Here is a 14,779-nt window from a genome sequence, read left to right as displayed (position 1 = left end):
AAAGTATTGAACCAAAATATTGACTTCTTCCCCACCCTTGGAATGGAATCAAGGGTAGAACTCTTTAGTGGGAATGGGCAGCTGAGTTGGGGCTAGAACGGACATGCTGTTTGGAGAATGTAGACCTGAAAATGAGACCTCTTGAATGCAAAGGCTGTTCACAGTCATTCATCCGTTTATCCATTGACTCATGAGCTGATGGACTGATGACTTCTACAAATACTTAGCCAGAGTCTACTACTTGGGAGACACAGTGAACTATACCCTAGCTCTATTCCCAAGAAGTTTATGATCTAACAGGGGATGAACATAAAGAAAGTGATAACTAAATGACAGAGAATTCCGTGAAAGGCTTAAAAAGGTATTCACCAGAGGAAAGAAATGAAACAAATAATAAAAATATGATTTCTGCTGCATTATTGTGATAATAATAAACATCAATTTTGTGTGAACACTAAGGAGTGGGGTTTGTCTAGATTAACACAGCTCAGAGAGAAAGGGAATCATTTCTCATCTGATGATCAACAAGTAGCCGAGATTCTATCACTGATCTGTACTTGACTAGCAGGGGCTCTCAAATCTGTCCATTCCTGGGAAGTGTTGGTTTTTAAGTCTAAGCTTATCAAGTAGGAAACTTATATATTTGAAGAAATACATTGTTGGTTGAGAAGTACTTACCAAAGCGTGGGATGAATGCTGTGGTGCACTGAGTTGAACTGCTGCTTGGGATGCTTGCATCCCATGTCAGAGTTCTAAGTCTGAGGCCTGTCTTTGCTTCTGATCCAGCTTCCTGCTAATGCATTCTGGGAAGGCAGCGGGTGATGGCTCAAGTACCTGGGGCCCCTAGCTGCAGTCTAGCCCAGACCTAGTTACAATGGGCATTTGGGGGAATGAACCAGAGCATACAATATAGGTAGGCCAATCAGTCTCTCTCTCTCTTTCCCTCCATACCTCTCTCCTCTGTGCCTCTCAAAAAAAAAAAAAAAAAATTCAAGTGTTTTGAAAGAGTAAAAGGATTCATTCTGTATGTCATGAGGTAGCTGAACAATGACCAGACATATATCTGGCAGCTGGGGTGGCAGGAACTGACACTGGGTGCCTCTTCAAATTCAACTTATTCATCACCATAGAAAACAAGGACACAGGATTTTGACCTGTTTAGAAAACGGATGATGAGCCCTCTGGCATCAGGCAGAAGCCAGGCTTGCAAGATGTAACTGACCTAAGTCATACTTTACATTCACCCTGAGGAGTAGATCCAAAAACTAAGAATAATGGCCCCCAGGGCGATTCATTGTGCCTTAGCTGCAGCCTCCTCCTCCTTCTTCTTTAAGAGTTATTCATGGAGCTGGCGCTGTGGCACAGCAGGTGAAAGCAGTAGCCTGCAGCACAGACATCCCATATGGGTGCCAGTTCAAGTCCTGGCTGCTCCTCTTCCAATCTAACTCTCTGCTGTGGCAGAGTAGAGGAGGCCTAAGTACTTGGGCCCCTGCACTCACGTGGAGGACCAAGAAGAAGCTTTTGGTTTCGAATCAGCTCAGCTCTGGTCGTTGTGGTCATTTGGGGAATGAACCATTGGAATGGAAGACCTCTACCTCTGTCTTTCAAATAAATAAAATAAATCTTTTTAAGAAAAAGATTTATTCATTTGAAAAGCAGAGCTTCAGAGAGAGAGAAAGGGAGAGAGAGAGAGAGATTTTCCATCTGTTGGTTCATGCCCCAAATGTGCCCCAAAACTGGGAATGAACCAAGTTGTAGCCAGGAGCCAGAAGTCTCATCTGGGTCTCCCACATAGGTGCATGTGCCCAAACACTTGAGTCATCCTATGCTGCTTTCCCAGGCTCATTAGTTGGGAGCTAGATGGGAAGTGGAGGAGCTAGGACTCAAATCAGTAGCCGTATGGGATGCCATCACCATAGCAGGTGGCTGCTTTACTTGCTATGCCACAATGCCAGCTCCTGGCCTCCAATTTAATCTCTCCGGATCAAGCATGCTGTATGCTATAGAGTAACACACAAAGGGTTAAACAGAGGGACTAAACAATCATCCAGACCAAATATTCCAACCAGGAAGGGAGGAACGCAGTGAAGGGTTAACTAAAATCTAATCAACATACACAACAAAAATACTTCCTAGAATTCCTGCATGTGGCCAGGACCAGCTGTTCATAAATCAGCATTGAAGAATTTTCCATTCATATTAATCTATCTGGCTCTAAGAGTGACCTTCAGGAAAGGAATCTCCCACTGTTCATTGGCTCAAGTAGAATCCTAGTGGGTCCTACTGACAAAGTCTGCATACTAATTTTGCAATTGGGCCTAAAGAATACAGAAAAAGGTAAAGGATTGTAAAAATATATCATCATAGCTGGCATAGGTAAACTTGTATAAGGAGTATGTGCAGCAAAAATTCTGAACTGGAAATAAAGCCAAGGGGAAGCAACAGGGGCCCAAGTATCAGAACACACACATTGGTTTTTGTTTTTCTGTCTATGAGCAATTTGCAGGGAGCAGGACCCCTGGTGTCTTTGACTCACTTTCCTCTTTTGATAGAGGATGGGAAACGCTGCAGAGTATTCTGTGAAAAATTAATGGCATGAGGTAGGTGGGAGCATTTATGGAGCTGTCTACTATAATGTGACCCTCAGGTGTTATTAATCACTGCTGTGGTACAGTAGACACCATCATGACAAGCTTCAGGAAAGGGGTGATTTTTCTAGATAGTATAGAAGTGTGGGATTGAGACAAGAAGCCCAGGAAGAGCATTCCTGACTGGCTGATCAATTGAACAAATGTGCACCATGTGCCTCTGTGTGCCAGGATCCCAGCGGTGTGCTAAGAACCAGGTCTCAGAGTGCTACCCAGTGGCAGAGTACTGGTGAGGGACATTACTCTGGTCAACTGAGGCTCCAGGATCAAAGCTGTGAACTGACACACAGAGTTTCCCATTCAGGAGGAATAGAATGAAGCCTCAAAATCCACGTTTCAATTGAAAAGGAGGGTGTTCTCCCAAACTCCTTCTATGAGGTCAGCATTACCTTAATTCTTAAACCAGAAAAAGATACAACAGAGAAAGAGCACGATAGGCCAATATCTCTGATGAACATAGGTACAAGAATCTGCAACAAAATTCTAGCTAATCTAATCCAATACATCAGAAAGATCATTCACCCAGACCAAGTGGGATTTATCCCTGGTAGGTAGGGATAGTTCAATAGTCACAAATCAATCAATGTGACACATCACATTGACAAAAGGATGAATAAAAATCATCAACTCAATAGATGCAGAGAAAGAATTTAATAAAATACAATATTCTTTTAACAGTTTTTATTTAATGAATAAAAAATTTCATAGGTACAGCTTTAGGAATATAGTGGTTCTTCCCCGCATACCTGTCCTCCAACCCTCCCTCCTGTCCCATCTCCTATTCCCTCTCCCATCCCATTCCTCATTAAGATTCATTTTAATTAACTTTATATACAGAAGACCAACTCTATACTAAGTAAAGATTTCCACAATTTGTACCCACACACACACACACACACACGCAGTATGAAGTACTGTTTGAAAACAATTTTTACAGTTAATTCTCAAAGTACAACTCATTAAGGACAGAGGTCCTACATGGGGAATAAGTGCACAGTGACTCCTGTTGTTGATTTAACAACTGATACTCATTTATGATGTCAGAGATCACCTGAGGCTTTTGACACGAGCTGCCAAGTTTGTGGAAGCCTTTTGAGTCCATAAACTCCATTAGTATTTAGACAGGGTGATAAGCAAAGTGAAAATTCTCTCCTCCTAAAACAGAACATTCTTTCATGATAAGAACCTTAAGCAAATTGGGTATAGAAAGAACAGTCTTCAACACAATCAAGACAATATATGACAAATCCACAGCCAGCACCATATTGAATGGGGAAAAATTGGAAGCATTCCCACTAAGATCTGGAAGCAGACAAGGATGCCCCCTTTCACCACTGCTATTTAATATAGTCCTGGAAGTTTTAACCAGACCCATTAGGAAAGAAAAAGAAATCAAAGGGATGCAAACTGCCAAGGAAGAATTCAAATTATCCCTGTCTGCAGATGATGTTAGTCTATAAATAGGGGAAATGAAAGATTCCACTAAGAGACTATTGGAACTCAAAGAAGAGTTTGGTGAGTAGCAGGATATAAAATCGACACACACACACACACACACACAAAAAAAAACCTTTGTATATACAGACTATGCTATGGCTTGAGAATACAGATGCATTTAAAATAGCTACAAAAATTTAAATAACTTGAAATAAATTTAACAATGGAGGCAAAAGATCTCTACAATAAAAATTACAAAACCTTAAAAAAAGAAATAAAAGAAGACATAGAAAAATGGAAAAATATTTCATGTCCATGGATTGGAGGAATTAATATCATCAAAATATTCATACTGTAAAGAGCAATTTACAGATTAAGCACAATCCCAACCAAAATACAAATGACATTCTTCTCAGAACTAGAAAAAATGGTGCTAAAAATCCTATGGAAACACAAGAGACTCTGAAAAGCTGAAGCAATTTTCAACAAAAACAAAGCTGGAGGCACCATGATACCACCTTTCAAGACATACTATAGGGAGATTATAATCAAAATAGCCTGATACTGGTACAGAAAGAGGCATGTTCATCAGTGGAACAGAACAGAAATCTCAGAAATCAATCCACACATCTACAGCCAACTAATCTTTGACAAAGGAGCAAAAAATCAATCCCTGGAGAAGGCACACTCTCTTCAACAAATGGTGCTGGGAAAATTTGATCTCCATGTGTACAAGTATGAAACAAGATCCCTACCTTACATCTTACACAAAAAATCAATTCAAAATGGATCAAAGATCTAAATCTATGACCTGATGCCATCCAATTACTAGAGGAGAACATTGGGGAACTTTTATAAGACATTGGCATAGGTAAAGATTTCTTGGAAAAGCAATATTCAAGCAGAATATTCTGCAGAAGCATATTCAAGCAAAGCAAAAGTAGACAAATGGGATTACATCAAGCTAAGAAGCTTCTGCACTGCAAAGGAAATACTCAACAAAGTGAAGAGGCAACTGACAGAAAGGGAGAAAATATTTGCAAACACTGCAACTTATACAGGGTTAATATCCAGAATCTATAAAGAGCTCAGGAAAATCAACAACAATAAAACAATCAGTTAAGAAATGGGCTTGAACAAGCATTTTTCAAAAGAAGAAATTCAAATGGCCAACAGACACATGAAAAAATGTTCAGGATCACTAGCCATCATGGAAATGCAAATAAAAACCACAAGGAGGTTTGCTCTCACCCCAGTTAGAATAGCTCTTCACACAGAAATCAAACAGCAACAAATTCTGTTGAGGATGAGAGGAAAAAGTTACCCTAATCTGTTGAGGGGAATATAAACTAGCACAGCTATTGTGGAAGACAGTACAGAGATATCTCAAAACCTGAAAATAGATCTGCCATATATCCCAGCCATCCCGCTCATAGGAATTTACTCAAATCAAACAAGCATATGAAAGAGTTATATGAACCTTGTGTTTATTGCAGCTCAATTCACAATAGCTAAGATATGGAATCAACCCAGATTTCCATCAACAGATGACTGGATAAAGAAAACATGGTTTATATACTCTGTGGAATACTACTAAGCCCTAAGAAAGAATGAAATCTTCTCTTTCACAACAAAATGGATGCAACTAGAAAGCATTATACTTACTGAAACAAGCCAGTCCCCAAAAGACAAATATGTTTTCCTTGATCTGTGATAACTAATAGAGTAGAAAAAATGTAATGTATATGAGTGAAATTGACACTTTGAGATTTTCTTTTTACATTTTGAGATTTGATTATTGTTTACAGCCCTTGTTTCTGCTGTTGAGTAGCTCTTTTTCTTCTTACCATTTGTTAAATTCTTTACTTAGTGGAGCATTAAGCTTACAATTATAAAATGAACTGTAAGTATATCATTGTAAAAATTAAATTAAAAAAAGCAGGAGGGTGGGGGCATGGGTGGGAATTATCACCATCCTCCTGAATCTGTATATATGAGACACATAAAGTTTGTTCACCTTGTATAAGCTAAAATTTTTTTTAAAAAATCCATATTTCAAACAAGCCCCAGGGGATGCTAATGCTTTCAGCCTGAGGTCACATTTTAAGATCCACTAGGATAACCTAAGAATTACAGGTTTTAAGTTATAAACAACTGAATCTGATTCTGATCAGCTTTAAGAAAAAGGGAACATCCTGGAGGGATATATTAAGTGGCTCATGATATCAACAGGTGCCCAATTCAGAAACAGAGCTAAAGCAGTTTTACTGCCAGCAGCATAAACTTCTTGGCCATGACACTGGCTATCATGGGAAAATGTATCAGCTCTAACTCTTCTTGTCTGCTTTACTTAAATTAATAAGCATAGGCCGAAAAGACTCCTGCTGGCTTAGGGCTCACACCCGCCCCCTATAGCTGATAGGAGACTTTGAATTTTAGACCCTCCAAACTCACACAATGAGATAGGCACACTGAAACAGATACCTGGGTATAACTGTCCAAGGTGCATCAATGGATGGATTACTCTGCACAGAATAGCTCCTGTCCTCGAACTGAGTGAGAACAGAACAGACAGCAGAGGGCATAGAATTCTGGTTGAGGCGGTGGGAGTTGCTTTTGATCTAAATCAGGACTCTTGAAAATCCTCAATTTAAGAATTAAAATGATAGTTCATAGCTTCCATAGAGAAGGAAAGCAAGAACAAGGTGTCCAGGTGAACTCTGTGATGGCTATCAGCAGCAGTTCCTCCTGTGTCCTGTGTTCCTCTCCCTAAGCTACCAGGTCTACGTGTTTCCTGAGGAACTGTGACAATGGAGTTCTGGGCCCAAAGGCCCAGAAGCCTCCTTAGCAATGCATGGGAAGCACTCCATCTGGACACTTGGATTTCGCTTTGTTATGCACCAGAGCACAGTAGCACAGAGAAACACATAACCCATGAGGGCCTACCCAGCTTTTCATTTTGCAGATAATCCACTGAATGCTATTGTACTCTTGAAGCTGGTCAGGTCCCCTGGGTAGCTGGACACCAAGAGCTGGGGTGTCCATTGGAATACAAGGGGAAGAGAAAGAGCTCTGGTGCATCGCAAAAAATCAGCGCAACAAGAACAGAGTGGGCAGACAGCGCTGAGCATTTATACTTGCAAGCACCAAAACAAGGCAAGAAATGGATTAAAACATTCGGAGAGATTAATTTTAAAAGGAGCTTTTCTTTAAGAATACCAAGTCCTAACTCTAATTATCTTAACAGGAGCGACTATCTTTAAGTGATTATAAACATTCTCTCCAAATGTTTGTTTTATCCCATGTAGGCTTCTAAGTGGATTAGTGATCTTCTGAAAAGGGGTGACAAGAACCCCCAGGGCAGTTCAGCCCAGGAGGTGGCTCAAGGAGCAATGCTTTCCACTTTCTCAAAGAATAAGCTGGGACTCCGCACAGTCAAGCTCAAAGGGTGAGATTTTAATCATCAAAGTATCAGCAAATGGTAACTCTGAAATGTCAGGGCTTGTGTCTTCTCTCCATTTTATAGCTATCAATTTAATTACACAATATGATTCAACTATTGTGTTCTGGATGAGTGGAATTTTAACAAAAGCAAGTCAAGACACCAGCTTGTTAATCTTCATGTTTAGACCATGCTTCCTTTAGGTATTTCTCTTCACTAACAGAAGGGTTTCCCACAAGTGTGTGCCTTCTTTCTGCTATTCTACCCTAAAAGATCACTATATTGTGTCTGCTCAATGTTACACTTTGAACAGTATCATCCTTAAAGTAATGCATTATGCTACTGGCATCTGTATGAATCCAATCCTTTCCACAGAATAATTTTCCCAGACACAGAAAGTATACTCCTGTAGGTGTCAAATAACTTGGCTTTAACCTGGCCATTTTAACAACTCATTTCAATGAAACCTTACAAGGCACTGAGCCAGACTCTGGGAGACTTTCAGATAAATAGATGTGGCCCCTGTTTTGCAGCACCTCTGTTTTAGAGAACAGTCGTGTCCCGTCATTCTGCGGTGGGACACAGTGTCACAAGTGATTAGAAAAAGCTAAAGAGAAGTGCTGTGGAAACACCAAGGAAGGAGAGGTTATTCATGAGTGGATGGTCAGGGAGAACTTCCTAGAAGGAGCAACTTTAAAAAAAATGTATGGGGGCCGGCACTGTGGCATAGCAGGTAAAGCCGCCACCTGCAGTGTCGCCACCCCATATGGGTGTTGGTTTGAGTCCCAGCTGCTCCACTTCTGATCCAGCTCTCTGATATGACCTGAGAAAGCAGTAGAAGATGGCCCAAGTCCTTGGACCCCTACACCCATGTGGGAAACCTAGAAGAAGCTTCTGGCTTCAGATCAGTGCAGCTGTGGCCAACTGGGGACTGAACCAGCGAATGGAAGACCTCTCTCTCTCTCTGCCTCTCCTTCTCTCTGTATAACTGACACTTTCAAATCAACAAGCAAATCTTTAAAAAAAATCTTTTAAAAAATCTTAAAAAAAATCTTTACTTGTGAGTCGGAGACAGAGAGTTCCCATCCATTGGTTTGCTCTCCAAATGCTCACAGCAACAAGGACTGGTAAGGCCAAGGCTGGGAGCAGGTAACTCCATCAAAATCTCCTAGGTGGGTGTCAGAAACTCAGCTACTTCAGCCCTCCGTTCACAGGATCTGCATTGGCAGGAAGCTGGTGCAGTGCCGTTTCAAACCAAGAACTCCAGTAAGCAATGGAGGTGTCCTAACAGACATCTTAACTACGAGATGCCCATGCTTGGAAGAAACCGTCTTGATGAAGAATGGGGACAAAGCAGCGAACTCCACGGCAGGGACAGGCATTCCAGGTTGAAAGACCATGAGCAAAGCTCCTAGGGCGCAGCTGCATGGCACACTTGGGGGTACTCAGTACAGGAAGTTAAATTCACTGAGGAGGCCTCCAAATGCAAGCATCCATTCCATTGCAGGCTGGGCCTTCCCTCTCTAGAACCCATTCATTGCGAGCTTCTACCGCCAGCCTACCCAATGTGACAAGCCTCTCCCGCTCCCCAGACAGGGGGGCCCCTCCCTCTAGTGTGGAGGTCTTGGGTGTCTCTTGTGGCCTTTATTCTACTGCACTAGCTGAGCTCCAGATCTGGGAGTTGGCCTTCTTCACACACAGTTCTTGACATAGCAGGTGTTCAGTTGATACCTTGAATAAATGGACAAATGAATGAGCAAACATATGAATGTCATAGCTGCCAGTGAGTGGTTCCAGTAAACACAGCCCTGCCACTGGTGTACTGAAAACAGAGACACCTGCCTGGCCTATTTCTCAGTGACTTTAGAGTCTAATGGCAGACAGATGTATAAACAAGTAATGTTAACACAGTGTAGTATATTGACCTGTGCTATACTAAAGAAGCAAATGGCTATTGGCCTGAGCCTGTCTGTCCTTTGAGCTCCTATGCATCAAACTACAACTTAACTTGGTATGTAGACAACCAAAACCCTCTTAGGAGTCTACTTTTTGTAATAAACTTTGGGGTTTCAGCCAATCACTGGGAGCCAACTGATCAGACCATGCTCAAACAAGTCACATGTCTCATTCCTCCACACCTAGAAAAGGCAAATGCTGAGCTGTAGCCGGTCAGGTGATTTCTCTACTTGGCTTCCGTGTTTGGCCTTATAAAAGCTCACTGTTCACGTGGCTGGGTAGAGCTCTCTGGACTTCTTGTTCTGAGTGCTGTCTGATTCACGTATTGTTCTTTGCTCAAATAAACTCTGTTAAATTTAGGTTGTTTAAAGTGTTTCCTTTAACAGCTCAAATTGATGTCCGTATAGGAGGCCTTGGGAATCCAGAGAAAGTTATCTGAGGACAGCGGGAGAAGTTGACCCCCGACCCGAGTCCTGCCAGGAGGGGACGAGCCACTAGAAGATGAGGACAGGGAAAGACGTCCCAGACCAAGAGGACGCTGTGCGCAAAGTCACAGGGCATCAAAGGCTCCTGGAGGCATAAAGCACCAGGGGGCCCTATTTCCCCAGGGGCTCAGCGTGAGGCAGGGAGAGGGGGTGAGAGAGCAGAGGGCCAGAGGGGTAGGGACTCACATTGGACGGAGGCAGGGAAACAAGGAGATTCCTCCTGGTCAGGTCCTACAGGTGTTAGTTACACTTCAGGAGGCACAGTCCAGACTAAGATTCTGAACTTTAGACTTGTCTCTCCAATGCCAAGGGCGATCAGGTACCTTACAGGCTGCCGGGAACTCTATTAACAGTCACTTCCTGAGCATCAGCATCCACAGACCCCTTGGAAATCCTTCAGTCTCCCATTTCCGAAAACTCACACCACATCTAGAATGTTCCATTGCCACCCCCTTGGTGCTCTTTCTCTTCTCTGCTACTCCATTGGGTCACATTCTCCCTATGGGTGCTATCCTTCCATGCTGTCTGGTTTCCTATACCCACTCCACATCTTTACATGTGGATTTTGTCCCTCTTCTTCTCTGCACACAGGGATTCATGGGTTCAGAACAGGTGGGCTACTCCCTGATGGGCAGTGGAACTGCTGGGAGACTCTGACATCCCTTGTGGTAGGGATGCGGTGCCAGCCACAACCAATAAAACATAAGATGATTAAAAAATATAGGGAAATGGCAGTAAAACAGGACACAAGACTCAGAGCTGAGATGATTTGTAGAAACATACTGAGGGCCTGACAACTAAGTAAATGCAGGATGGAGACCAAAGGAGGTAGGGTTTTCCCACTGCTTTGAAGTCTGAATGGAGAATAAAAAACGGCATATGGTATTGCTCAGCATGATCAGGGAATTCAAACAGAGGAATTAGGAGAAGGGAATAGGTGATGTTTAACTCCATTTTCTTCCAACCCCTATCTCCTTTTTTTTTTTTTTTTCTCCGAGTATCTTTTAGCATCCTATGGAATGCCTTCTCCAAGAACAATGCTTTCAGAGATGCCCACGAAAACATTACAGGGCTATAATTAGAGGATGATTAAGATAAAAGGAACTTGGTAGGGGGTGAAAGCAGTTGTTTATTTGCATGGAAGTGAAAACTGAAGCGTTATGAACTGATGGATCACTAGGAGAGAACACAAAGAGGAGAGGGGGCTGGAGACAGAGGCTGCACAAACACCACTTGATACCTCAGATGGCAGGTGGATGGAGAATCTAATTTGGAGAGGCAGCAAGTTGTGATAGCAAAAGCGTGGGTTTCAGAGTGTGATGAGTGATTTACCCTTTGTAAGATGCAGTTTTCTTATCTGAAAAATAATGGCCACCTTTTATTGGCTTGGATTGAGATTCAAAATAGACAGTACCTGAAGCAGCTTCCACATAGAGGTCATAGAGTCCTCTCTCAATGAACACTGCTGTTGAAGCTGTTTTTTGTTTGTTTGTTTGTTTGTTTTAAAGATGTATTTATTTATTTGAAAGGCAGAGTTAGAAAGAGAAGGAGAGGCCTGCGCCGTGGCTCACTAGGCTAATCCTCCGCCTTGCGGTGCCGGCACACGGGGTTCTAGTCCCAGTCGGGGCGCCGGATTCTGTCCCAGTTGCCCCTCTTCCAGGCCAGCTCTCTGCTGTGGCCCGGGAGTGCAGTGGAGGATGGCCCAAGTGCTTGGGCCCTGCACCCCATGGGAGACCAGGAGAAGCACCTGGTTCCTGCCATCGGATCAGCGCGGTGCGCCAGCCGCAGCGCGCCAGCCGGGTGGCCATTGGAGGGTGAACCAATGGCAAAGGAAGACCTTTCTCTCTGTCTGTCTCACTGTCCACTCTGCCTGTCAAAAAAAGAAAGAAAGAAAGAGAAGGAGAGACAGGGAGAGATCTTCCATCTGCTAGTTCACTCTCCAAATGTCCACAAGGGCCAGGGCTGGGTCAGGCCAAAGCCAGCCAGGAGTCAGGAGTTTCATTCAGATTTCCCATGTGGGTGCAGGAACCAAAGCACTCGGGCCATCTTCAGGTGCTTTCTCAGGCGCATTAGCAGGGAGCTGGATTGGAAGTGGAGCAGCTGGGACTCGAACTGGCTCATATAGGATGCCAGCACTGTAGGCGGGGACTCTACCTGCTATGCCACAATGCCGGTCCCAGAAAACTGTTTTCGTTTAGAATGTTCTCGATGAGTTAAAGCATAACCTTGATGAACACACTGCTGTATAGAACCATGAGTGGTGGACGGTTCCCTGTGAAAAATCTCACTCATACTGTAATGTGAGGGGGCAATCCCAGCAGAAACAAGTGGGGGATAGGAGCCGCACGGAATAGGATCCCCAAAAACCAGGCAGTGGAAGAGGACTCCTCAGGAAGTTCCCTACAACAATGATAACTTTTTTCTCGTGAAGCCAATATCAGAACTTTAGTGACCACATCTGCTCTCTTTAAGGATTTCCGGGCTGTCGGTGGGAATCTGTTAAGAGTGTGACATCCTTGGACAACAATAGGGTCAGGCATCTGCAACATAATGCTGGGCTAATGGGACTCACTTCTCCTTGAATTTGTCACAGCTCCACAAAGGCAGTCATTTTCAGTTTGGGTCAAATGCTATTCAAGGCTAAAAAAGATTCTGAATTTTGATTTAAAAGCTCTGCGAACTGCCAGGGCAGGTCAGCTTTGCTTTTCTCCAGCACCAAAAAATAGGACAGTTACCAAGGTTTTCTCCAGGTGAGCTCACTTCAAACCCCGAAGGGACTTAATAAACTGCATTCTATTCTGCAGGTGGGCAGGATGGCAGCCCCTGGGTCTCTGATCTGTCCCAGGAGCCTGGTGTTGTTGGGACCGGCCATTTACCATGCCTGGCCGACATCCCTAGACAAGTGATCCTGGAGCAGCCAGGATGGAGGAGGTGACTAACCAGAGGACACCAGAGACCAGGGAAAGTGCTTTACGACATCAGGGTTGTTCTGAATCTCAGCAGGTGCAGGGAGGCAGGTCTATAAGTATGAGTGTGCAGGGTATTGTGACAGGACATGTGCCTCAGTTATCTTTTGAGCAAACACAGGCTTAAGTATAAATGCCATTTGCCCCAGGAATTCATGGGGAGAACTTGCAAAAGCAAACAAAATTACACACTCTGATTTATAAAGTCATTTGCCTAAAAATTCCAACAGGGTTAGAATGAATATATAAAACAGTGCTGCCCAAAGACTGGCAGCATCAGCAGCACCCGAACCTTGGATCCTGGGGATAGACAAAGTGTCAGCCCCCCCCCCCCCACACACACAGGAAGACAGGAATCCCTGGGCTTTTTGCTTTAAGAAACTTTTCTCATGTACCTGAGATTTTAATGTGCACAGCTTTCCACCCGCACCCCGTGTCAGCAATTGTCACAACTCTCCACCTCCATCTGTTGACTACACCAGCCTAGCTTCCTTTTCTTTCCACCTGTGTTACCAATTCTCCTACTGTGATAGAGCCACATTAGATCATGTGATTATATACAAAAGCTCATTTTGTAAATTTTATCATAACCAAAAATTGGGATTTTACTTATGCAAAGCGACTCTGTAGAGGCAATACAATGACTGACTTGTAGTCTTGTGATTTGGTTTAAGGTGAACAAACCACGCGCATGACTTAGGGCCCAGTTCCAGTGTAACAAGGCCATGAAGTAAGGGTTAGAAAAGACGAACAACACTTACATGGGCTGCAAGCAGTTCCTGGGATGCTGTGACCTCAGCCTGCAATTTCTCAATGCACTGCAAAGCAGAAAAGTTTAATGTACGTCTCTCCCTCTGACAAAGCAAAAGATTCCAGGTACACATGTGTCCCAGCTCTCAAGTTGTGCCAAGGACATCCTCATCTCAGATGTTCTGCAAATCAGCATCCCAGAGGCCACCCCTCCTGTTCCCACTCCAACTTCCTGGCACTGGAGAGCCCAGGGACAAATCACACAAACATGTTCAGGACAAGGACATGAAAATATGCCAGCTTGGTGGACTGCATGAATGCTAGCACGACATATCTATGCACTGCCTTGGAAAAACCTAGGAGTGTATTTCTGAGGCAGTCACAATGCTTGCAGTTTGAACAACAGATGAAGTTATATGAGGCAAATCCTAGTAAACATATCCTTCAATTTCCATTTCCATGAATTTTTTGAGGATCCATTATACAACAATTCACACCCAAATGTCCAGAGATTCACAGATTACTTATCTCTTACAAAGCAATTGATTAAAAGCAGATGCCAAATTTTATGATCTACTTGTTTTACGACACAGAATAAAATCATTCCTTGCTATGACTCAACCCTGACAACTGAGAAACATTTGCAGTCTATGCCATTTACAAAATGAACAGGAGGTTCTACTCGTATTATTCAAAAGGATACACAGCAAGCTTTAAAACTACTGCTAACAGAGTTCATTTTTGTATCTATGTCAATATTCATATACAAATACAGTTATTTTCAGCAAACGTAAGTATTACTTAACATTGTGAACATAAAGATGAACTTTCAATCCAGCCAAAATGGCTTTGGGAAATTGTCAGTTTGTGTAAAATGAAGTAACATTTAAAATAAAGACAAAATTTTTGTCTCCAACATACCTGGTCTTTCAAATGAACTATTTTTTCATATGGCTCCCCACTGGTTTCCTTATGGTCCAAAGCCTCTAGTTTTTTCTCCAGCCAGGAAACTCGTTCAAGCAGTTTCAATTTTGTTCCTTCCGAGACTGCAAGCTAAAGATATTTTCTGGTAAGGGTAAGCACCACTCCCTTGAA

General features: G+C 43.0%; 1 protein-coding gene across 8 annotated transcripts in view; it reads right to left on the bottom strand.

Moving 5' to 3' along the window:
- CCDC192 (coiled-coil domain containing 192) overlaps positions 1-14,779 on the bottom strand; it is a 298,623-nt gene that overhangs the window by 227,532 nt on the left and 56,312 nt on the right. For 7 of the 8 annotated variants that reach the window (XM_051843386.2, XM_051843383.2, XM_051843384.2 and 4 more), the window contains 2 exons: positions 14,606-14,737; positions 13,696-13,752 (listed from right to left, as the gene is read on the bottom strand). In XM_051843386.2, the coding sequence (XP_051699346.2) occupies positions 13,696-13,752; positions 14,606-14,737 (189 nt within the window). The remainder of the gene's footprint in view (positions 1-13,695; positions 13,753-14,605; positions 14,738-14,779) is intronic. The other variant, XM_051843381.2, reaches the window with a different exon arrangement.

The sequence above is a fragment of the Oryctolagus cuniculus genome, chromosome 6 (assembly GCF_964237555.1).
Source record: "Oryctolagus cuniculus chromosome 6, mOryCun1.1, whole genome shotgun sequence".
NCBI lineage: Eukaryota > Metazoa > Chordata > Mammalia > Lagomorpha > Leporidae > Oryctolagus > Oryctolagus cuniculus.
Note: the sequence above shows the minus strand (reverse complement) of the source record. Positions and strands in the feature narration are given on the sequence as shown.